Raw genomic sequence first — 25,695 nt, forward strand, 5'->3', positions numbered from 1 at the left:
TGTGTGTGTGTGTGTGTGTGTGTGTGTGTGTGTGTGTGTGTGTGTGTATACACACCACATCTTTATCCATTCTCCAGTTGATGGATGTTGGTATCTTTCCATAATTTGGCTATTGTTGATAGTGTTGCTATAAACATTGGGGTACATGTGCCTCTTCAAATCAGTATTTTTGTATCCTTTGGATAAATACCTAGGAGTGCAACTGCTGGGTCATGGGGTAGTTCTATTTTTAATTTTTTGAGGAACTTCCATGTTGTTTTCCAGAGTGGTTGCACCAGTTTGCCTTCCCACCAGCAGTGCAAAAGAGTTCCTCTTTGTCCGTATCCTCACCAACATGTGTTGTTGCCTGAGCTGTTGGTTTTAGTCATTCTGACAGGTGTGAGGTGCAGGTGTAAGGTGGTATCTCACTGTGGTTTTGATTTGTATTTCCCTGATGAGTGATGTTGAGCATCTGTTAGCCATCTGGATGTCTTACTTGGAAAAGTGTCTGTTCATGTCTTTGGCCCATTTCTTCACTGGATTATTTGTTTTTTGGGTGTTGAGTTTGGTAAGTTCTTTATAGATTTTGGATACTAACTCTTTATCTGATATGTCATTTGCATATATCTTCTCCCGTTCCTGCCGGTTGCCTTTTAGTTTTGTTGATTTATTTCCTTTGCTGTGCAGAAGCTTTTTATCTTGATGAAGTCCTAATAGTTCATTTTTGTCAGAGCTATCTTTCTGATCTAGAACTCTCATGAGCTCTGTGTTTTTACTTTCTTACTGAGTCTTTCTCCTGAATTTTCTGTGGACCCTCAACCTGAATTAATATAAAATTTAACAAAATGACTTCACTTTTTTCATTGCCTTACTTTTCTATGTACTGATGATTTTCAAATCTTCTAACAGATATAGCAGATATATCATATATCTAGTAATTATCACATAATCTGTCTTTTTTTTCCCCCCTTTGGAGATCCTCCCATGAAACCCTCTATCATCTTTGCTCTCTGAGGCTGATGCATGGCTGTTGTCCTGATATTTCCCTTTGTACTAACACAGTGGAGCCTCTGTTTCTAGACTCTATCTTATCTATTGGCTTACTTTTATTTAGCTTAGTACATCCTTCGGCAACTTCCCAATAAAGAGTACTTTTTTAAAGTTTTTGCAAGTCTGAAGATGTCTTTATTCTCTGTCCAAACTTGATTGCTAGTTTGGCTGGGTGGATAGCTCTGGTTTGAACATAGTTTTCACTTAGAATTCTGTAGGGATTGTCTGTGGTCTTCTAAATTCTAGTATTGCTACTGAGGACTCTGATGCCATTCTGATTATTTTAACCTCACTTGGTGTTTTGGGTTTTTGTTCTGAAAACTTTAAGGATCTTTTCCATAGCATTCAGAAATTTTAAGATGATATTACTTGGCATGAGCCTTTTGCATTCACATCCTTTTAGGGTTGAGATTAATATTCTTTAGTCTGTGGGAAATTTTTTTGTATTATTCTTTAATAGTTTTTTTCCATAAATTATTTTCTCCTTTTTATTTGGATTCTTTTTGTTTTTGTTTTTGTTTTTGAAAAAGAGAGACAGAGTGCAAGCAGGGGAGGGACAGAGAGAGAGGGAGACACAGAATCGGAAGCAGGTTCCAGGCTCTGAACTGTCAGCACAGAGCCCACCGTGGCGCTTGAACCCATGGACTGTGAGATCATGACCTAAGCCAAAGTTGGATGCTTAACCAACTGAGCCACTCAGGTGCCCTGAGATTTATTTGGATTCTATACCTCATATGTTGGTACTCTAATTTTCTCACTTTTTCTGTCCTATTATCAATTTTATTTTATTTATTTTATTTTATTTTATTTTGCATTTTGTTCTACTTTCTGGAAGAGCTCTTTTTTTAACATTCCTAGTGATTTCACATTTTGGTTATGTTTTTAATTTTTAGGAACTCTTTCTTAGACTGTTCATTTTTCATAGACTTCTGCCTTGTTTAATGCAGTAGTCCTTTATTTCTCGTGAATTATATGTTTGGTTTTTTTTAAGTTTACTTTTACTACCTGAATTGTCTGTGTTTCTTCAGACTATTTTTTTCCTTTGTTTTGCTTTTTTTCCTTTTTAGTTGGAGGCTTTCCTGATTTATCTAATCATCTCTGGCTCTCTGTCCATTATTAAGGATGAGAACTTAAACAACTGGAAGCTCCAGGTATACGCATTAGGCTTACCTTCTGATGTGCTTCAGGGTGGAGCAAATCAGGCAGGAAGCTGAACTTCTCATTGAAGAACTCATGTTGTCTGGTAGTTTCTTTGGAAAAGAATCCTCTTCTATTCCCTTGTTGCCTAAAATTCTGTATGAGGATAGGGAGGCACACAGGGGAAGGGGAGATGGTGGGCTCACTGTTGCTCAGCCAGTCTTCATCACCTACGTCTGGGCCTGATTTCTTGCGTGCAGTACCGCAGGGAGGGGCAAACTTTTTCTATAAAAAGGTAGTTTTACCTTGTTTTTATTTTTAGGATTATATAGTATTCCAGTAAGTTGATTACATTTTATTTCATTACTTCTCTCCTTTTATGGTTTCATTATTCTAAATAACATTGCCAATTTGTGCATATATTTTCCTCCTGTTGAATTCTTGATGGTAGAACTCCAGAAATAGATTTCCTAGGTCAAACATTGTGACTACGTTGATTCCTGATGCATATTGGTACAGTATTTTCTAAGAAGTATCCTGATAATTATCATCAAAAGTGTCCAAATGTCTCAGTTAAATTATAGATACATCATCTGATAGCCAAAATAAATGAAAAAGCAAAAACACCTCATTATCCTGAACAAACTAATACAGGAAATGGACTGGAGTGTGATTATACTGAATATTCCAACTATTTGCATTTATTTCATAACATAGCCTTTTATTTCTTACTTACATTGACTTGTGTCATGTTTCTACTAATACAGTATCAACCATCCTTCATGTAATACAACACAGAACAGTGACAGACAGTGGCCTAGAAATACTATAACCAATGCCACTGTGAATCGGCATGATAGGGTTATATTTATGATAGCTGATTGTTTATTTGAAGGTTGGAAGTAATGAGAGTGTTACTAATGAATAATAATTTTATCCTGGGTTAAGAAAGATTGTTGCTGAATCAGTGAGAACAGTGATTTAAAGAACAACAACAAAAAAAACTGGTCTTAAAAAGGGAAACTAGGAGTCTAAAATTCATTAAATGATACGAGTTACAAGAAAGTATTTATAGGTAGGGGAGGGCATATAAGGATCATGATTTGAGGGAGACTTTTTTTAAGGAAATAAGGATAAATTTTCAGCCTAGTTATTGAAATGAATCCAGGATCCTCTTGGCACCTGCTGTTAAGAAAATTTTATCAATCTCTTTTCTGTCTTGTTTTATTTAGTTATATATTGAATAGGTAATCATTTGTGGGCTTCACAATGCAAACAGTTATAAAATGGGGATGTAAAGAAAAACATTTTCCATCTACCATTGTGTCCTTGCTATCCAGCTCCTCTCTCAGAAGGCAGTGAATATTATTAGTATCTTCTGTGTCCCTCCAGAGATAGTTTGGAAATACTGAAGCAAATACAAATATTCAGTAGTTACGCACTAGAACAGCTATATTGGTTGCATCAGTTGTAAATGATGCTCAAAAGTTATATCAAAGAAACTGTGCTAAACACAAGTATTTTATTAGAATGGCAAGCATGTCCTATTTAAGTTCATGTTACATGTAATGAAGATTTGCATTCATCAAAGAGGACAGACTTAAAAAGTGAATGAACCCATGTCACAGTAAAACATTTGGAAAAATAAAACCTGGCAGTAACAATTTTTTTTTTTATCAAAGCAATGTCAAAAAAAGGCATGAAAAACAAATAGAAAGTATCATTGACATTTTTATACTATCTACTATCAGTTAAAAATCAGTATTTTCATACATGAATATTTATAGAACTTAATACGAGTGATTACTGCACTCTACATTTCTGGTTCTTACTGGTTGAAAAACATTTGCTAAAGTTTCTGAAAACAAGTTTTTAGAAAACTTAACAAATCAGTCAAGATATTAACATTTTGGTCAAGAAAGTTTCAGCTGTTTTATATATCAGGTTTTAATAGTTTATTTAAAATGCATAATTGGGCCACCTGGTTGGCTCAGTCAGTTAAACGTCCAACTTCAGCTTGGGTCATGATCTCACCATTGGTGGGTTCGAGCCCTGCAATGGGCTCTGTGCTGACAGCTCAGAGCCTGGAGCCTGCATCAGATTCTGTGTCTCCCTCTCTCTCTGCCCCTCCCCTGCTCTCTCTCAAAAATAAACATTAAAATGCAAAATTCATGGCTTAGAAAAGTAGTTTGATAGGTTTTGTTGATCTCATAGAACTAGAACAGGTTAAGGATATTAAACATTATACTAGAAATCTTAGGGCAATAAGGCAAGAAAAATAAATAATTGGAAAAGAAGAAAAACTGTGTATTCACAGACAGCAAAATTATTTATGTGAGAAATCCCAGAGAATCTACTTGAACTCAGTGGGTTTAGCAAAGTTTCAGGATACAAAGTCAATATACAAAATTATATTGTATTTCTGTGTACTTGCAGTGAATGACTGGAAATCAAAATTTTTGAAAAATCCAAATAGAATTCTGAAGTCAAAATATCTAAAATGGTATTGTTGTTTTATAGAAGCGAGTGCACATTTAACCATGAATAATATCATTCCTACTAAGAAAAATACTTAGAACAAGTTACCAAATGATTGTCAATTTAATGGGGAAGTCGTTTGGTACAGTTCTTCACGTCAGCTCATGGCTCAGCTACAGCTGCATTCAGCTAGATTCAGCTGTGTCAAACAAGACATCACAGAATATCAAAAAGCATCAATAAATTATTTGGAATTTAGTAATTTTGAACAGCTTGCACTCCGGTTTATATCACTTGGTAAGCTGATTTATAATATAAATAGAGAATATTTGTAAATTTTGATTCTCTACGTTGATTTCTATATTAATATTACCTTGCCAGTTGTTATGTATTGTGAATATTCATTCTTTTTACAAAAATAGTGGTGTATTGTATACTGTCCATTTTCTGGCTTTTACTTTTTTTGACTTAAGATAGGTTGGATTACAGAGAGGGAGGGAGGCAAACCATAAGAGACCCTTAAATACTGAGAACAAACTGAGGGTTGATGGGGGTGAGGGAGACGGGAAAGTGGATGATGGGCATTTAGGAGAGCACCTGTTGGGATGAGCACTGGGTGTTGCATGGAAACCAATTTGACAATAAATTATATTTAATATAAAAATATATATAGCTTGGAAATCATCCCAAATCTTTACATAAAGGATTATTCATTCTTTTTAATGATTGTGTATTAGATTGTGGTGTACCATACTTTACTAACTTGTCCCTTTCTAATGGATATCTAGGTTGTATTCAGCCTTTTGCTGTTTGGAAACAATGCTGGTGTTAAAAGAATCCAAAATCTCTTTTCTCAAGCATTTTAATAGGGCATCATATATGATTTTAGCCTGATGGATAGTATGCCCCCTCAGAAACTTATAGTATATTAAATACCTTATCTTTTATCATTTCTTTTTTTAATCAGATTTTTTTTAACTTTTTTTTCACTGAAGTGTCTAGATAGCTTCTATAGCAATATTTTTTTTAATTTAAAAAAAAATTTTTTTTAAACGTTTATTTATTTTTGAGACAGAGACAGAGCATGAACGGGGGAGGGTCAGAGAGAGGGAGACACAGAATCCGAAACACAGCACAGAGCCCAACGCGGGGCTCGAACTCACAGACCGCGAGATCATGACCTGAGCCGAAGTCGGCCGCTTAACCGATTGAGCCACCCAGGCGCCCCTATAGCAATATTTTTTAAACTTATCCACGGTGAATGTTACCTTTTTCTTCCTACAGTGTGAAGATTGCTCCTGGAGCAGTTGTATGTGTAGAAAGTGAAATCCGGGGTGATGTAACCATAGGTAAGGAAATTGTTTATTAGTGGTTTTTTCCTCAAAAATTGATGTAATTTAATTTATTTCAATGCTTTACAATTAATTAGGTGTTATATATTTGTTTCATTGATGTCCTAATTTTATTGAGAAAATGATGTATTTCTCCCATGTTTAGTATTTCTAAAAGAAGTAAGTGTGATGGGCACTTGTTAAAGATTTTATTTTAGGGGCGCCTGGGTGGCACAGTCTGTTAAGCGTCCGACTTCAGCCAGGTCACGATCTCGCGCTCCGTGAGTTCGAGCCCCACGTCAGGCTCTGGGCTGATGGCTCAGAGCCTGGAGCCTGTTTCCGATTCTGTGTCTCCCTCTCTCTCTGCCCCTCCCCCGTTCATGCTCTCTCCTCTCTGTCCCAAAAATAAATAAAAACGTTGAAAAATATTAAAAAAAAATAAATAAAGATTTTATTTTATTTTATTTTTAATTAAAAATTTATTTATTTTAACTAAGCTCTACACCCAACATGGGGCTTAAACCCACGACCCAAAGATCGAGTCACATCTCCTGACTGAGCCATCCAGGTACCCCAAGATTTTATTTTTAAGTAATCTCTACACCCAATGTGGGGCTCAAACTCAAAGCCCCAAAATCAAGAATCACATGCTCCACTGACTGAGCCAGCCAGGCACCTGGATGGACTCTCTATTTTGAAAACTCCTCTCTGATAAAGGAATGAGGCGATGTAATAGAGTCATTAATTTATTTGAGAAACATCTATTATGTACTACAGTGTGCGCTGTGCTAGCACTAGAGACACAGCGATGAACACAGCAGACAAAGGTGTTGCCTTCATGGAGCTTATACACTACTAGGTAGTTAGTACGAGGTGGACCATGGAGTCGGACAGACCTGGGTTAGCATCCTTGCTCTTTACCTGCTGGTTTACCTTGCACATATTATTATACATAACCTCACCAGCCTTCATTTTCCCCATCTGTGTAAGTGTGTGTATTAGAATTAGGTTCAGCTGCATATAGTGGTGGCTTAAACACACAAAAGTTTATTCTCTTATATAAATAAGTCTAGAGGTAGGCAATTCAGGGCTGGTCAGTTGATTGTCCAGGAGCTCCAGCCCAAATGCGATAGCTAAAGCACCAAGAGTGATCTTTGATAAGAAAGGGGAGGATTTGGGGCACCTGGGTAGCTCAGTCCGTTAAGCATCCGACTTAGGCTTAGGTCATGATATCGCAGTTCATGAGTTTGAGCCCCAAGTCAGGCTCTGTGTTAACAGCTCAGAGCTTGGAGCCCGCTTTGGATTCTGTGTCTCCCTCTCCTCTCTGATCCTCCCCAGCTCATGCGCTCGCTCTCTCTCTCTCTCACAAGTAAATACTAAAAAAAAAAAAGAAGAAGAAGAAAGGGGAGGCGTGGAAACAAAAGGGTGTACCTCCAAGTTGGATCAGCTTCCTTTACATAGTCTTTCTGAAAGTTTCACACATTCTCTCTTTGTATGTCTGATGCTTTGGACTTAGTCTCAGCCTTGGAAAGCTGGGAGATACAGTCTGAACTGGGTGCATTGCTGCCCCCAATCCAGTGGGATTCAGCTACCAGGGAAAGGGAAGAACGGATATCTAGTGGCAAGTAGCAGGTTTTTCGACATGCAAAATAGGAGTGCCCACCTTTACAGGCACTTTTTGAAGGATTAAGTAAGAGAATATTTGTGAAAGTCATTGCCCGAAACCTAACACTAGCTGACCACATTGTTAACTCTTAGCAGTGTATAGCCTTGCTGGAGGTGAGGTCCAGCACTGAAATCAAATTAACAGTTTAACATGTGGTAACTTGCTTATATGGACATGATTAAGTTCCCCTGAACTTACATTTTAGCCACTAGTTCTTTTACGTACGTTTTCACTGCATATTGTGCCTTTGTAGCTTTACGAGCTAACATGAGTTCATCCTTACTAGCAGCTGCATGTTACCAGAGTAGAGCTTTCAGTGAGTTAAGTACAATTTCAGAGAGAAAATACGCCCTGGTCCCTTATGCTAACAGTATCTTTCGTTGTTGTTGTATTATTTATTTATTTGGAGAGAGAGGTGAGAGAGAATCCCAAGCAGGCTCCATACTGTCAGCGCAGAGCCTGATGCGGGGCTCCATCTCATGAACTGTGAGATCATGACCTGAGCCGAGATCAAGAGTCAGACGCTTAACTGCCTGAGCCACCCGGGTGCTGCTAACACTATCTTTAATAGGAAAAAAAAAAATTGTGAATTTTAGTAAGTCTAAGCCTCCAACCAATTTAGACATCATGTCTTATAAAACAAGTAAAGATTGTACCAGTATTATGGAATATCATTAGGAATTTTCTAGGTTGAATTTTATTTTAGATTGACAGTATTTCAGAGTTTAGAAGGTGACACAGTTTCTTTTCAGTGCTATGTTAACTTTTTGTTAATTCTTAAAACCATTTGCAAACTTTTTATGAGGAGAAATCATGATGGCCACATGTTTATCAAAGATGTTCTGCATTATTTTTAATCTGGTATTTTTAAAAAAAATTTTAATGTTTATTTATTTTTGAGAGAGAGAGACAGAGAGACACAGAATCTGAAGCAGGCTGTAGGCTCTGATCTGTCAGCACAGAGCCGTCGTGGCTTGAACTCCTGAACGGTGAAATCATGACCTGAGCTGAAGTCAGATGCTTAATCAACTAAGCCGCCCAGAAGTCCCTTTAATCTGGTATTTTCATGGTTTTCATCATGATTCGAGGAATAATCCTCTCATTAGCTCACAAGGTATTGTTTTTTTCTTTTTTCTTGTTTTTAAAGTTTAATGATTTATTTTGAGAGAGAAAGAGAGACAGGCAAAGGGAGGGAGAGAGAAAGGAAAAGAATCCCAAGCAGTCAGTGCAGAGCCTGATGCAGGGCTCATACTCATGAACTGTGAGATCATGACCATCTGAAATCCAGAGTCAGGCGCTTAACCAACTGAGCCACCTAGGCACCCCACTCACAAGGTATTCTTTTTTGTTTTTTTCAATGTTTATTTATTCTTGAGAGAGAGAGACAGAGTGTGAGCAGGGGAAGGGCAGAGAGAGAGAGGAAGACACAGAATCCGAAGCAAGCTCCAGGCTCTGAGCTGTCAGCACAGAGCCTGACATGGGGCTCGAACTCTGGAACTGCAAGGTCCTGACCTGAGCCAAAGTCAGAAGCTTAACCAACTGAACCACCCCCAAGTATTTTTAATTAGAAGGAAAGTAAGGCTAAAATAGTGTAGCTAATTACACAAACTTGCCCTTTCATTTCTACTTCTTCCTCATTTTTAACGAAGTATGGTATACCTATTATATAATAGATAGTATAGAAACCTCTGCTGGCAAAAATGTACACACAGGTGTAGGTACATGTTTGTCTGTAGGTATATTTCAGATTTGGAAAAAAACAAAAAACTCCTGTTGCTTTTCTCCTTTTCTCCTATGAAAAGAAAAGGTGGACCAGGGACCACAGCATAGGATTGGGACGTGGGAGTATCGGGAGTCAGCACTCACTTTCCAGTTTCTCCTGCTGTCTTTCACTACTTTGTGCTCCTCCCCTTTCCTTATCCTTTTAATCACCAACCTTCCCTAAATGTTGAAATTATGTAAGGAATACAGTGTTTAAATCTACTTTTTTTCCAGTAGCTGACAGTACAGAGATGGCTAAAATGTAAAATGACAGTTCAACACAGATTTTTTAGCATAAGAAGTGGTCGTAATTTTTAACTAGTGATTTGAAGTTTATCATAGAATGGATCTAAATTAATGTTTTTATGCTTATTTTTGACCCAGTGTTTTAAAACAGGAAAATTTGCTCACTTTATAGAAACATCTCAATTTTTAAAACTAAGGAAAAGATTCAGAAGTGATATAGTTATCCAGTGCTCAGTCTTTTATAATTCTTCTCTCATTTTCATTATGTATGTGTCTTATCATTTTGTTTTATTTGTTTGTTTGTGTTTATCTTTAACTGTATATATAAGAATGGAAAATTTCCAGAATCAGTATTTAGATAGCCATTTCTATCATTGTTATATTTGGAATAAGATATCCCTAATCTTCTGACTGCTATTAATTCATTTTTCTGATGTAATACATGAGATTAAAAAGCACCAGGGAGATCTGAAGTTAAATCAAATGAGAGAGTAGAGATAAGTTATGTGATTAAAACTTATGCTCCCGGGCACCTGGGAGGCTCAGTCGGTTAAGTGTTGGACTTCGTCTCAGGTCATGATCTCACAGTTCATGGGTTCCAGCCCCGCATTCAGCTCTGTGCTGAACGCTTGCTCAGAGCCTGGAGCCTGCTTCAGATTGTGTCTCCTTCTCTCTCTGCCCCTCCTCCATTTGTGCTCTGTCTCACTCTTTCAAAAATAAATGTAAAAAATTTAAAAAAAAACCTCACTCTCCCCACCATGTTTTTTTCTTTTTCCCCAATTTATGGCTTTTACTGTTTTTGTTTTTGCTTAATTTACCAGACCAAAGTCTTTTTCTGTTATATTAGGGATATAGAGATTTGAACACCTAATACGCTTTGTTTTCTCAGTCAAGTAGCAATAAACTTAAGTGTAGTTGAGTTTAATAGATTTTTCAGAATGTTATGCAGAACTTTGCATCCCCCAGTTGGTTATACTTTTACCAAATTATTCTATTCTGAAATATTTCAGAAAGAAAGTAATTTTTCCTTCTCTTTGTTTCAGTAGTGTAATAGAACTTTAAACCTGATCTGTTCTCCTAGAAAATCAGGTATTTGGTTTATCAAAGAAACTAGTCTGAAGCATTGTCCTTAAGCAGAAACCCTAGGACTTGAGGCGCTGCTGGAGCCTGACCCCTTTCCTTAGAGGCTGCCAGGAAACAGACCTTGGGAAAAATAACAGCTCTCTTGTTAATTACATTGTGGGTAAACAAGGTTTCATAGCGTCCAGCCTGTTTTTAATTAGGCTGCCTTGATTTTTGGACCACGCATTATTTCCTTAAATTTTGTTTTGAAAGCTGAAAAGCATTTCAGAAAGTTACTTCTAAGCCCCTTTTCTGTAGTCCCATTATAGGATGAAAGTCAGTCTCCTGGTCTCAGGACAGGGCTCGGTTGGGACAAGGTACTAGGTAGGAAGGCAGACCTCCACATAGTGGGAAAACGGAGATGGAACCCCTTTGTCCCATTTATTCTTTCTCTCCATTAGAGTTTTTAATACAGATCAAAAGCTTCCCTTTACTGTGGAAGTCTTTTTTAATAAGGCAGAACAGTGACCTTGACTTGAAATTCATCAAATATAAAGCAGTTCTTACAGGTACTTAAGCTTACAGCTCAAAGGAATTGTTTTAACTTTCCAAAGAGAGCTTGTGGCTTTTTGAACTATTTATTGACATATGAAAATGTACACAAAGATAGCTTCCTGTGGCAAAGATAGGAAAAATGTCCTTTACCAAATGAGGGGAATGGAAGTTTGATGCAAGGAATGCCTTTCTGGCTGTGTTGCATCAAGCCCAGCCAACCATTTAGAAAAATAATTCATCAGCCAGTAAGGCAACATCAGCTCTAGACACATTTATCCAAACAGGGAGATAAGCCAAATAGGATTTCAGCACATTTGGTAAGCAAATATACAAACTACCCTGCCAGTTAAGAGCTCCAAAAAAGTTCACAACAGCCTTTAAAAAAAAAAAAAAAAGCAACTTTCTATAGTGACACATTTTTATTTTTAAAGCATTTTAACCTCAAGACCCTTAAACTTGGTTTGAAATCAGACCCGTTCTAGGTAAAAGTGCTTCTTACATGTAGAAGAGTGTGGAGCAGTCTGTGCCCAGACTTCAGTGTGCCGTGGCTGCCCGGGTCTTGGAATACCACTCGGATTCCTGGGCCCACTGGTGCCAATCTCCAGCACAAAACTGTGCAGAGACAAAGCCCACACTGTGCAGGTTACACACCTGAGTCAGAATGTCCCTTTAGCAAGTTCTAGAAACCAAAATTTTAGCAGTCACATATACTGAAGTACATGAATACTAACCCCTCTACTCTCTGCTCCAAAAGACCTACAAGAGGTTTAGGGGAACTGTTCAGTTTATTATCAGCCATGACTTCTGTTGCACCACAATTCAGAGTTGATACTTGAACCTTCTAAGTTATTTCAGCCCTGAAACACAAGGACTTGTAGTTTGGCAGTGCTGCCACCAGGTGGAGGCGGTGTCTCATGTAAGCTGGTGATCCTGCATTATATCCCAGGGCCCTCGGATTTATAAACAGATATCCAGTTATCTTCTTGCAAACTTATTAATTATGATAAAAATGAAAACAACAATAATAAAAAACCTGCTTAAAATAGCTCAGGCATTAGGGGCACCTGGGTGGCTCAGTCGGTTAAGCGTCTGACTTCCGTTCAGGTCATAATCTTGGGGTTGGGAGGTTCAAGCCCTGCATTAGGCTCTGTGCTGACAGCTCAGAGCCTGGACCTGCTTTGGATTCTGTGTCTCCCTCTCTCTTCTCCTCCCCTGCTCGTGCTCTGTCTCTCCCTTTCAAAAATAGATAAACATTAAAAAAAAAAAAATAGCTCAGGCATTATATTTAAAAATTCTATAAGACATGGGACTTGGATTTAGTTTCATTTTTAAAATTTGTGTTTGTATAGTTAACATATATTAGATCATTTTTGAAAGGGAAAAATGAAAATATTAATTATTTTCAAAGCTATTTCAGAGGAATTTTTAAAGAAAGACCGGTTTCAGTGACAACCTTATCATACTAGTCCATTCTCCAGTAACTTCTTACACGTCTGCTTGTCGTCAAAGCTGCAGCTTAGGGGCCAGCAGAATACCTAGTGCCTCTGGCTTATCTAGCCACGGCAGACGATCTGCTTTCTATCACAGCATGGTGATCTCTTCCCCGTCTAAGATTTTAATGCCAGTACAGAAAATACATTTATTCTTTTCTTTTACTATCTTACAGTAATATGTGAATTTTCCCCCACTGTTTAAAAGGAGTTACCACCCTAATAACCTGAGTGGAGGAGAGGAGTTTTTCTGTTTCTCAGACCAGAAGGAGTTGTTTTGCTTATTGATAGTTATTTGTTAGCTTTTAGTGTCAGATAGTGATGAACTTCCCATTTTTAACACCTATGGGCCAGACCCTGTGATCTCCCTTTCAGACATTATTTCGTATAATCCACACTTCAACACAATGAAGTAGGTTATTCTGGATCTCATCTTTTTATAGATGAGAGAACAGGCATTTGAGAGATTAAGCATATAGCCTTTAAGTGGTAGAGACCCAGAGTCTAGACTTTCTAGACAAGGAGTGGGGTGCTGGTAGGGGCTTTAATTACAAAGAATCTAAAATAGAATGATTTGTCCCTTTTATCACAGAACATTTTTAAGTAAAGTGTGAATCTGGTATTGTGCAAACTACAGATGTAAATTGGTTCACACAGCTGGAAGACCTGTAAGAAATTTCTCATTTTGGGGGAATCCAGTGTTTGTTTCAGTATTATTTAGCACCTGTCCCTCAAAAGTGGTAACATCTAAATGCCCGTCAGTAAGGGCTTGGTTAAATACATTATGATATGTTAATATGATATGAAGTACTATTCAGCCATTAAAAAGAAGAGCTAGCTAAATGTACTTTTATGGAAGAATCACCATGACTTTTTAGGTGAATTAAGAAAATTGCACAATAATAAGTACCATTCCTTGATTAAAAAAAAAAATCAACTATGTGCTTATAATCCATATTTTTCCACCTTCAAATTATATTCTATTTATTTTTTAACTTCATGGTAAAAGATATTTATATACAATGATATTTACGGGTCTTAAGGGTATAGTGGAACTTAAGTCTGGAATAATATACCCCAAACTTTTAAGAATAGTTACCACTAGGGAACAGGATTAGCGCAAAGAGAGGATCTTTCACTTTTGCTTTGTTTGAATTTTTATAATGAGTATGTATTACCTTTGTAAATATGTGTCTTTCTTAACAGAAAAAAAGGCACATGTGTTCACAATCATGGTCAACTTGAGAATCTTCCCAGGGACCCAAGAGATCCCATCTTTTATCCTGAATAGGAGAATTTGCCAAAGCAATTTTACTTGGGCAGCTCAGGATTTGGGGAGCCAGGGGTGACAGAAATAACAAAGCCACCTCATGTTATTTCTTATCAGACTGTGCGTCTTTTGACTGTGCATCCTGTCTTGGACCCCACCCTCCTTATCAGTCCCCAGCTCTTCATTGTTAGGGGGAAAAAATAAAGTTGCACTGAGGTTCCTTCCAGTTCTCTGGGCACCAGGAACACCTTCTTATTTAATACATTCGTGTGTGAGTATGTTAAATATTTCCAGTTTTCAAGATAACAAAACAAAATAAAGAAATGCAAGCTCTAAAGGGCAAAAGTAGCTTATATTTCTTTTTATTTCCCTCTAACATATAGCACTGGATCTTGCCTGTCACACGCAGCTAATGATTATTGAATAAATTAACTTACATAGTTGAGTACTGAATTACAGGGACAGTGCATCTTCCTGACTACCTTCCCACCTCCTGTCAACACTTCTACCCACGCTGTCTTCCTTTCAGAGTTGGTTACTTCATGTCCACTTATTTACCAATAAAAATAGCCATGGCATTGGGGGTGGGTGGGGCTAGTGTTGCAGGGAGTGGCAGTAATGAGGTTATATTTTCTCAGGAGTGATTTCATTATCACCAAAATGCTAGGCCTTTGGGAAATTAAGAACCAGGGGAGGGAATGTGTTAGCTGTCCAGAATCATGTCCCTGTTTAAGCAATGCCGGCCACCTCCACCCTGGTGGTGAAATGGATGTGGTAAGACCCCTTCCCGCTCCTTTCAATTTGAGGTAGGAGGCGTCCCCTCAGTCTGCCTATTTCAGAGTCTTAGGATTCCAGTAATTATATTGGCTCCTTCCACTGCCTCCCTGTAACCTTTTCAACCTTTAACTGGTTAAAATCATGTCCTAGACCAGACACAACAGTATCTCTGCCTCCTTCCAGTGGTTAGGCTTGTTATTGGGATGGTGACAAAGTAACAAAGATAAGGTTTCCATGTTTCCCTTCTCCCATTCCACCCATGTTTCCTCTTAGGCACTTAATAGGAAGACTAACTCTATATAGTACACAAGCATGAGAAAGTGTTAATGTGGTTCACTAGCATGAGAAAGCCCAACATTATAAGCAAAGGGAGCCTTACTTTTATGAGAGAAAGCAGGGAAGGGAATTAATATTATTGCCAACAATGTGCCAGAATACTGTGTCTACAAACATGATCTCATCTAATCCTTACAGTGCCTCTGTAAGATGGTATATTCCCCACCCCCATTTCACTGCTGAGATAACAGAGGCTTCCAAACAGCGGGTTCGCCAGTGCTGTCTGTCTCCAAAGCCTGTGCTGTCTCCACTCACCTTGCCTTGAGATTTGGCACTAACTACTATTGATAACAGCTGAGGAGATAACATTTGTAAAGTGCACCTAGTGTGGTGCCTGGCACATACTTTAGAAAATGTTCCTCCCAATAGCCTCGGCCCCCTCTTGGTCACCTTCTCCCCTCCAATTGGAAGCGTAGCCTCCACCAGTAATTTCTTTTCACCGTATTTTTAACAGGACCTAGGACAGTGATCCACCCTAAAGCACGGATTATTGCGGAAGCCGGGCCAATAGTGATTGGGGAAGGTAACCTAATAGAAGAACAGGCGCTTATCATAAATGCGTGAGTAAGACATTTTCAGATACCCTGAACTAAGTACCTCGGGTTGTGTTTTTATTAATTCAGCTATCTATAGGAACCTTTTACGGTAGACATTTGGAAAGCCTACTATTTTAGAACTAGAGGAACATTAAGGATCTTTTCAACACAAGTGTTAGTAAATAAGGAAACCAGAGACCAGATGGGTGAAGAGACTCGTCCAAGATGAGATAACTTGTTGGTGACTGACTAGAATCTCCTCCTCTCAGTCTGATAATCTTCCCCTTATGTATCACTACCTCCTCTGTGCGCTAAGCAAACATTTCCTGACTCCAGTGACCAAGTGCTGTGCTGGCCACCCTTGAAGAGAGGCTTTTGGTTAGATTTCTCACTTCTGGCTGAATTGTTATTACTCCTGCCCAGACACATGAGCTTTACTCTGATATATATTTTCATATGCTTTGTGGGGGTAGCACCCAGAATTATATTTGAAAATTTGGGGGCCTTAGAGGCAATTTTTTAAAAATTTTTTTTAATGTTTATTTTTATTGTTGAGACAGAGACAGAGCATGAGTGGGGGAGGGGCAGAGAAAGAGGGAGACACAGAATCTGAAGCAGACTCCAGGCTCCGAGCTGTCAGCACAGAGCCCGACACCAGGCTCGAACCCACAGACTGTGAAATCATGACCTGAGCCGAAGCCGGATGCCCAACCGACTGAGCCACCCAGGCGCCCTGGCAATTTTTAACTTTCAAGAATAAAAAGTAATAAAATATTCAAACATGTACATGATCTTAGTGAGCTAGACTATAATACCTATGAAATTTTCATAAGCATTTAATAAAGCTTTCTAGATAAAATTTTGGCAGGAAATTCAAGCTTATACCTAATTTATAGCAACAATGTATGGAATTTGTAAGAAAGACCTTGGGAAAATATTTGACTGTGATAAAGAGATTGATTTGTCATAACACTTACTTAGGATTTGGGAGTTTCTTGCTATATTAAGCAGTTTCTTTTTAAAATCTTATTTTGGCACCTTTATTGTAAGTAAGTTAGGAATAGCTATATTCTGCAGTAACTCAGCTGTCAGAGATAAAGCACCATTTAAAAAATGGCTTCCTCTTAGACCACAAACATTTTATGTTCCAAATATTTCAAACTCCCTAAGAGCATATAAAATAATTACGTGAATTTCTGTTTATATTTCACAATCTCGAATGATTATTGAGAATGGAAATTTTTCGAGCCAGGCATGATTTTGATTCCAGTTTAATAAGCAAAAAATTATAGCCAGCATCATTTTTACCTTGTCCTGGAAAAGGCCCTCTGGGCTATGAGCTTTAAAAATAAGCAAAGGAAAAATTAAAAATAAAAAAAATAAATAAAAATCAGCAAAGGAAGGCTGACCTTCTAAACTTACCTGTGACTTCTTTACCTTTTAGTAGTTCTTTTTCAACTCAGAATCAAGTCTTCAGCATAGATGATAAATAATTCACTTGGAATAAGAAATTACTTATATAGTTACATATTTTAAGCTTGATGGAGATCAAATTGACAGAATGAACCCAAATTCTAAAACAAGAGAATTGCTTATTGCATTATTGACTTTGATGATTTGTCTCTTCTTTTTATAGTCACCCTGATAATATCACCCCTGATGCTGAAGATCCAGAACCAAAACCTATGATCATTGGCACCAATAATGTGTTTGAAGTTGGCTGTTGTATCCTTTACAATAGTTTAAAGTAAAACATTCTTCCCAGCTGTTTTTAATATCCAAAATCTATTCCATAGAAATCATCATATTTTTACCTGTCACATATATCAAGTATATTATAAGTATGCATTCACACACACACTCTCACACACACACACACACACACACACACACACACACACACTGCTCTTAGTGTTACAGCTTGTTCACAGGTAACAATAGGTAACAATGACTGAGTGGCAGTAGACATAGAAACAGAAGAATCCTGGCTTCTGTCCTGCTTTAAGAACCACAGCTCTGTCCATTCAATTCCTATATAGTTTAGGTTAACAGTATGTTGTCTGCTGCAAAGAAATGGTAGAAAGGGATGGAAATATTTCTTTTTTTTTTTTTTAAGTTTATTTTATTTATTTATTTTAAGGGGGGAGGGGCAACGAGAGACAGGGGAGAGAGAGGGAGGGAGGGAGGGAGAGGGGGAGAGAGAGAGAGAGAGAGAGAGAGAGAGAGAGAGAGAGAGAGAATCCCAAGCTAACAGCGGATCCTGATGTCAGGGCTTGAGCTCACAAACCATGAGATCATGACCTGAGCTGAAATCAAGAGTCGGACACTTAACCAGCTGAGCCACCCAGGCACCCCTGGAAATACTTCATTCTTTGTTTTTTTTTTCCCCAGAGTGCTACTAGTTCTTTCCTTGATTTTTGTACTCTAAAAAGCTAGTAAACTCTTTTCATGTTGTCAGCAAGATATAATTTTATGACAGAAAAACTTGGAGGAAAATAAAATCTATTTAGTGATAGCAAAATATTTAAATAAATTAAGCTACAGGCACAAAATGGACTATTCGGATCATTAAGCAGTCATCTTAAATTACGGTTTTAAAGATTTTAATCGTATGGAATAATGCCTGCAAATTTAATTGAACCAAATAAAGTGAGCTGTAAAAGTTTATACAGTTTGATTCCCAGTTATGTTAAGGCAATTATATGTATTTACATAAAGGTATATCAAACTGTTAGCAGTGTTATCTTTAAGTGATTGGGTGATAAATTTAATTTTCTTAAAACAGTCGTGAAAATATGTTACTTATAGAATGGGGGTAAAAGATGCTCATTTCCTTAAAAAACATAGAAGGCATTTATATCTACTTAGAGATGCTTACATTTAAAGATTAAAGCTTTACTTTCAGGCTGCCCTGAGCAAAGGAGCTCTCACCAGGCTGAGCCTGCGTGGCCCTGCCCATGCTCCTACCCTCTGTCCCAGGGCAGGATAAGGATACAGTGAATTGGTAGGGGGAAAAGATGCACATGTTTACAATGTTTACTTAACTCTGGCTTACAGATTCCCAAGCCATGAAAATGGGAGATAATAATGTTATTGAATCAAAAGGTAAGCTGTATTCAGAATTTTATTGTGAAAATGATTACCTCCTTTTTCTTTGTGGTGTCCTAGAAAACAACCCAAGTATAACCTCTGGCAAAGTGGAAGGAAGGCATGGTTGGAAGTGGACTAAAATAGGAGATTAAATCTTTGCCTTTAAGGAACCTAATAATGTGTTTAATACATTGAACTAGAAATTCAGCTGTGTACATAAGTTGGGATTAGATTAAACCATAACGTTCAGATGAAAGATTTGAAAAGATTTTTGCTAAATACTAGTGTCAGTGATAATTTAGTTGATTGATATAATTGCAGAACTAAAGAAAAAAATCATTTTCTGTGTCAGTTTGCTTTCTTTAATTTCAGGACTACTTTAGCCAGTCAGGAACAAATATAAGCAACTTATCATAAGTGGAGCTGGGCAGGAGGTCATGTAAAGTCACCACTATGGGAAAGCAGCTCCCAAGAGCATGCCCCACTGAAGTCCAGAAGGAACCTGAACAATAAGATGTCTTTAGAATAATAATTTATCTTTGGTGGTCCTAACTGACATGAAAGAATAATGCTTCTTTTTTTAAATACTAAAGTTAGACTTGTTAATCTGCTTAATGGTTTTTGTTTTAATTTGATTACCAATTATTATCGTTGTTATTTTCTACTTATTATATACTTACTATGTGTCAAATAGCCAAGTAAATAGCTTGGCACTTTCCATTTAATATCTTACTTATTCCTTAACAACAAACTGTAAGTAGGTTGATCTTTCATTTCATAGATAAGCTTCTCAGAATTTATAGTGACTTGTCCAAGGTCACACAACTAGTCAGCAGCAGAGCTCTGTGTTTAATCCATCTAATACTAGTCTGGTGCCTGCCTCTATGCTTTACCAACTCTGAATTGAAGTATTTTCTTTAATTTTTTTCTTAAAGCTAGTTTACTTTTTCATACTTAAGACATTTTGGAAAAATGTAACATTCCAATCATTTGTCTTAAATTACAGTTCTTTCTATGTTTTTATTGCAGCATATGTGGGCAGAAACGTAATCCTGACAAGTGGTTGCATCATTGGGGCTTGCTGTAACCTGAATACATTTGAGGTCATCCCTGAGAATACAGTGATCTATGGTGCAGACTGCCTTCGTAGGGTGCAGACTGAGCGACCACAGGTACTGGAACCTGTCTTTAAAAGGAGTTCTTTTTTTTTTTTTTAATGTTTGACAGAGACATAGCATGAGTAGGGGTGGGGCAGAGAGAGAGGGAGACACAGAATCAGAAGCAGGCTCCAGGCTCTGAGCTGTCAGCACAGAACCTGATGTAGGGCTCGAACCCATGAACTGCAAGAACATGATCTGAGCCAAAGTCGGGTGCTTAACTGACTGAGCCACCCTGGCGCCCCAAAAAGGAGTTCTTTCTGAAAGAAACAAAGAAAAACTTAAATACAGAGAACAAACTGGTGGTTGCCACAGGGGAGGTGGAGTGGGGGGGAGAGAGATGGGTGAAACAGATAAAGAGGATTAAGAGGTACATACCTCCAGTTTAAAATAAGTAAGTCACAGAGATGAAACGTACAGCACAGGCAATATAGTCAGTAAATTGTAATAATGTATGGTTGTCATGGTGACTACATTTATCATAATGAGCACCAAGTGATGTATAGAATCATTGAATTGATAAGTTGTACACTTGAAACTAATACAACACTTGAATAATGTTAAATATACTTCAATTAGAAAAAAATTTCTGGCGCTACTAATTTTCAAAAAACTACCACATAATTGTTTTAATGGGACAGCAAGTTTGCCATTTAAAGAGCAGATGAGAGGGACGCCTGGGTGGCTCAGCCAGTTAAGTGTCTGACTCAGGTCATGATCTATGGTTGTGGGGTCGTAGGTCACAAGATCTGCACTGAGCGTGGAGCCTGCTTGGGATTCTCTCTCTCCTTCTCTCTTTCCCCCTCCCTCTCTCTGTCTCAAAATAAATAAATAAACTTAAAAAAATAAAATAAAAAGCAAATGATTAAAATCAGAGGAACATTCCTAAAACTAGAATTTATTTGCATTGAAATTATTCAGTCTTTAAGTTATTATCAAAAATATGTACAAAGATGACAATGACAAATTGATAATGAGCAAAGAAAATCCAGAGATGTTGCTCCTGATCTTAATGTATTTTCACTGAAAATGTATCACCAAACTTTATAAACTGTTGATTCGCTCTGAAAATACCAATCCTCAAGGGTAAGGAATGATCCTACCAAGTTTATACTGGCCAACCAACTTTGGTCCGTCTGTTAGTTTACCAACATAGCTGACTTGAAAATAAACACAGTTTGTGAATATGCAAGTGTATTTTGATATTTTCCTGGCTTACGAGAAATTATCTCTGCTACTAAGAACCAAGAATAATTAAGAATATGTATTTAGAGTTTCATACAGGAGATAAAATAGGGCATTTGGGGCTTCCTTTGGACAGAAGACATTCTGATTGAAGTTTTGAACTTCATTGTTTGGCACACAATATATTTCTTTAGTTACCCAGCCTCTTTCCCCTCCTCCAAAAGAAAATATTTTTCAAGACCTCTATCATTTGCATCTGATTCTTAGCCATATTTTATCAGATGTTAAAACTCCAGCTGTCTTTGGGTTATTCTGTTTCTGTAATGTTCGGATTTTATTATTATTATAAGCAAGTATTACTTCTATAGACCAAAAAGGCAGTAAAACAAACCAGGGTTGTTTCCACTATCTTTCTGCATAACAGCAAAAATGATTGAAGAAGGAGAAAAGAAACTGGAGTTGGGTTAAAAGAGATTAGAATTCAGTGAGTAAGACTATCTGAAGTTGAATACAGTTTTCCACATCTCACTCATCACAGGTCCTTATTAAAGAACTTACTGAATCAAAATGTCTCGGGCAAGGACCTAATAATCCTCCATATTTGTCACAAGTACCCCTAGTGAGTTTTGCAACGAGGGAAGTTTGGGCGGCGCTGGTGAGTGAAGAGCAGAGAGTACAGCTGTGAACTTGTAGGGCCTGTGGAAACCTGTGTTCCAAGAATTCTACTTAGGTTGTTGTCTATGATTAGAACTTTTTAACTTTTTCAAGGGTAGCGTAAAGCCTGTAACAGCAGGGTTGAAAATTGAGTCATGTATATTTTTAATTTTTTTTTTTTAAAGTTTGTTTATTTAGAGAGAGTGTGCGAGAGAGTGTGAGTTGGAGCAGGGGAGGAGCAGAGAGAAAGGGAGAGAGAGAAACCCAAGCAGGCTCCTTGTCGTCAGCACAGAGCCCGACGCGGGGCAGATCGTGACCTGAGCAGCTGAAATCAAGAGTCAGATACTCAGTCACCCAGGTGCCCCTCATGTATATTTTTATATGTAAAATCTTTTGGCTTTTTCGTATTTCCAAACTTAATGTATATTCATTGTAAATTAAACAACCAAAATAAACAAACAAACAAACAAACAAATAAATAAATAACCAACCAACCAAAAAACCCCACAAAAAACAGGTAAGCAAAAATCAGCCAGTGGAAATCACCTATACTTCCCTGACCCTGAGCTGCCTGGTACTCTTGCTTTCTGCTTGTCAGTTCTTAATTCTCTTATCTTTTTAGCCCCAGACACTACAGCTGGATTTCCTGATGAAAATCTTGCCAAACTACCACCACCTAAAGAAGACTATGAAAGGAAGCTCAACTCCAGTTAAGAACTAAGAACAATATACAACATCAAGATAACAGTTTGTCTTTGACCACTGTCTTTTGAGAGGGCCACAGTGTTTATGCACTCTTAGCAATTCACAGATTAATACATGTTGACTTTATTTTATAAAATTGAGTCAGAGAGGAAAGTAATGGATTTTCATTATAACTGTCCTCTGTAATTACATAAAATGCATTATTTTCCTATATCCTTACTCCTTTTCTGAGAATTTACAGGTTTGGTTTATTTTTCTTTTGCCATATGTTGGCCATGATTTTAGTTGTGTAAAAGATTCCCTGTGATAAGAAAGGGCATATTACTATGTATTTATATTCTAGCATATGTTGTATTCAATAAAAATGCTAGTGACGGGACTTTCAGTGAACATACTTTGATCAAGTTTTCTACTTGTGTTAACTTCGCTAAAATAGCTCTTTTAATTTTTACTGTGTACTAGCCATATTAAAGCTAATGTGTTTATCTTTTCCTTTTGTTACTTTGGAGCGGTTTGATATTTCAGGTGAAATTTCAGCAGCTGTTGAACTAATTTGACTTCATCTTATTTCCAAGAAAAAAAATCTATTTTCATTTTAGTAAAACAGGTATTAGAAAAAGATGTATTTTGTAGCATACAAACAAAATCAGTAAGAATGATCTCTGATGGAAATGACAAGTAAATGGCCCTTGAGTAGTCCTGAGTTTCTGAGGATAATAAAACTAAAAGAGATTTTGATATGTTTATAAATTTATGAAATTACTTTGGCACATTACCAATGACTGTTGATCTTATTATTTATCTTAATTACATATTATTTATCTTAATTACATAATGGCAACATATTGAGGATTTTATTGTAATCCTAAGTTTTTTTTTTAATAATTCAAATGTGTACATTTGATGGAACATACTTTTTTCTGAGTCAGTAGCTGTTGGTTAATATTAAGACATTAAATACCAAAATATTTCCTATTGAAATTAAGTAATTGTATACTAAAAACTATTTTTGAAGTTCTGAAATGGAACAGGTGCAAATTAGCCTTTGTTCCAAATTCAAATGGTTAAATTTTGGTAAGAATACTCATGACTCAAGTTAGAAAACTATACTACTACATATGGTGGATTGAAAAAAGGAAAATATCACATAAGTGCCCTATTTTTGATAACCGATTTATTCATTTTTCCACCCCTGGTGGTCTCAACTTAGGATTTTGTTGATCATGGAAAATTTTTCTAGATGAAAGATAAAAAATTACAAAACTGCCTTTCATATAGGCTCTGCCAGTTTTAAAATATTATCTCTGGACAAGCTCTGACATGCTAATAAATGTCCTCTGTTCCTAACTGTACAGGTAATATGTGAAAGCAACAGTGAGACATTTCCCAAGGACTCGGTAATAAGATACCCCCAGAGAGTTAAACTAATTAAGTCAGTTTGTGGGAAGGTAAGCCTCTGTTTCCTAGGTACTCTGTGGTTTTTAAGTGATATTATCTCATTTGAGGAAAGAAAAGATGATCAGAAATGGTCAATTTGTCAAGAGTTTGGAGAAGCAAAATATGACTGTGTACATACAGTGTTCTCCCTGGAAGGGAGGTACTGAACCCAAGACATGTGAGCAGTTTGGTGACCGGAAGTGTTCTCTTGTTCAGCTAGTATCGGTTTATCAAGACTTGCCATGGCTTGAGAAGAACATACCTGAGACTCACAGCTTTGGGCTCTAATTACAGGCTTAACTGAACCATCTTCTGATTTGCTAATATGACCTCCAAGCTATCATTCAAGAAAGGGAAGAACTCTGGCTCAGAGCACCAGAATTCCATTCAACACATAGCAAATTTTTTTTTTTTTTAAGTTTATTTATTTTGAGAGAGAGAGTGCACACACAAATGGGGGAGGAGTAGAGAGAGAGGAAAAGAGAGAATCCCAAGCAGGCTCCACACTGTCAGCAAAGAGCCCGAGGTGGGGCTCCAATTCACGAACTATGAGATTATGACCTGAGCTGAAATCACGTCGGATGCTTACCTAAGCCATCCAGGCACCCCTACACGTGGCAAATTTAGAGAAGCTTTCTGATTTATACATTAGTCTCGTGAATTTAATTTGTATAGTTCGGCCCCCAAGTCTGTCCATTTAGTCTATGAATTCTGAATATTCTGATAAAACAGTTTCTGATCCTTTAGGACAAAGAACCAAAGCCTGGACAATGTATTATGAAACTTCGCTCTTTGGGGCTTCTCCATAGCCAGGTTGCCACTTTCTCTAATAGTCTCTCTCACTGAGACTGCACTCCAGCTTCATCACAGACATTCTAGGCAACTATGCTAATGGTAGGACAAACCCTGACAAGCTTGTGACAAAAATGGTAGCAATTGGGCAGGGAGAAGAAAGAAACCATCTTATTACAGCATCTTACTGCAATGTGGTGATAGCTGTTGGGTCAGGATGATAGATTTTCACCAGTTGGATAGTATCAGGTCCAGAAAGGGTACTCTACACTGCTGTCTTACTCATTCATGAATACACACTATAATACTTACTTAGGCTATGTAGAAGGTTACCTTGAGATGTAGCAACTAGATCCAGTGAACATATCTTACATGCTTTCTGCAGGTCAAATCTAGGAGTACTTCAACTGGTGCTTCTGGCTCAGTGTGCCTCATGATGTTTCTCAGCCAGTCAGTCAGAGCTGCAGTCATCTGAAGACTTGACGGGCTGGATGGTCCACTTACAAGATGGAGCACGTGAGCCTTGCCATAGGGCTGGTGGGTATCCACAAAATGGCAGCCAGTTTCCCTCAGCTTCCTTCAGATCCATGTGAGGAAGGACCTTGTCTCTAGAGTTGCATACCATCACCTCTACTTAGAAGCAAGTCATTAAGTCTGTCTCTCACTCAATGGAGAGAGGATTAAGATCCAACTTTTCAAGGGAGGAGCATCCAAGAATTCACGTTCATATTCTAAAACCATACACACATCCCTTTATACCTGGGTTCCTTACTAGTGTGCAGTCAGCATCTCAAGGCTCTCCACATCAGGGAAGATGGATTCAGGAAGAACTCTTTCTTTTTTTTTTTTTTTTAATTTTTTTTTTCAACGTTTATTTATTTTTGGGACAGAGAGAGACAGAGCATGAACGGGGGAGGGGCAGAGAGAGAGGGAGACACAGAATCGGAAACAGTCTCCAGGCTCTGAGCCATCAGCCCAGAGCCCGACGCGGGGCTCGAACT

At 37.6% G+C, this 25,695-nt stretch overlaps 1 protein-coding gene across 2 annotated transcripts in view; it reads left to right on the forward strand.

Annotated features, from left to right (window-relative positions):
- Positions 1–22,955, forward strand: part of DCTN6 (dynactin subunit 6) — a 26,427-nt gene extending 3,472 nt beyond the window's left edge. The window contains exons 2-7 of one of the 2 annotated variants that reach the window (XM_040490156.1): positions 5,929–5,993; positions 15,593–15,698; positions 17,311–17,399; positions 18,732–18,779; positions 19,794–19,936; positions 22,383–22,955. In XM_040490156.1, coding sequence (XP_040346090.1) covers positions 5,929–5,993; positions 15,593–15,698; positions 17,311–17,399; positions 18,732–18,779; positions 19,794–19,936; positions 22,383–22,481 — 550 coding nt within the window. In that variant the 3' untranslated portion in view covers positions 22,482–22,955. Of the gene's footprint in view, positions 1–5,928; positions 5,994–8,640; positions 8,756–15,592; positions 15,699–17,310; positions 17,400–18,731; positions 18,780–19,793; positions 19,937–22,382 lie in introns of those variants that run through there. The other variant, XM_040490155.1, reaches the window with a different exon arrangement.
- The last annotated feature ends 2,740 nt before the right edge of the window (positions 22,956–25,695 follow it).

This window comes from Herpailurus yagouaroundi, unplaced genomic scaffold (assembly GCF_014898765.1).
Source record: "Herpailurus yagouaroundi ecotype Mexico unplaced genomic scaffold, PumYag 181, whole genome shotgun sequence".
Classification (NCBI taxonomy): Eukaryota; Metazoa; Chordata; class Mammalia; order Carnivora; family Felidae; genus Herpailurus; species Herpailurus yagouaroundi.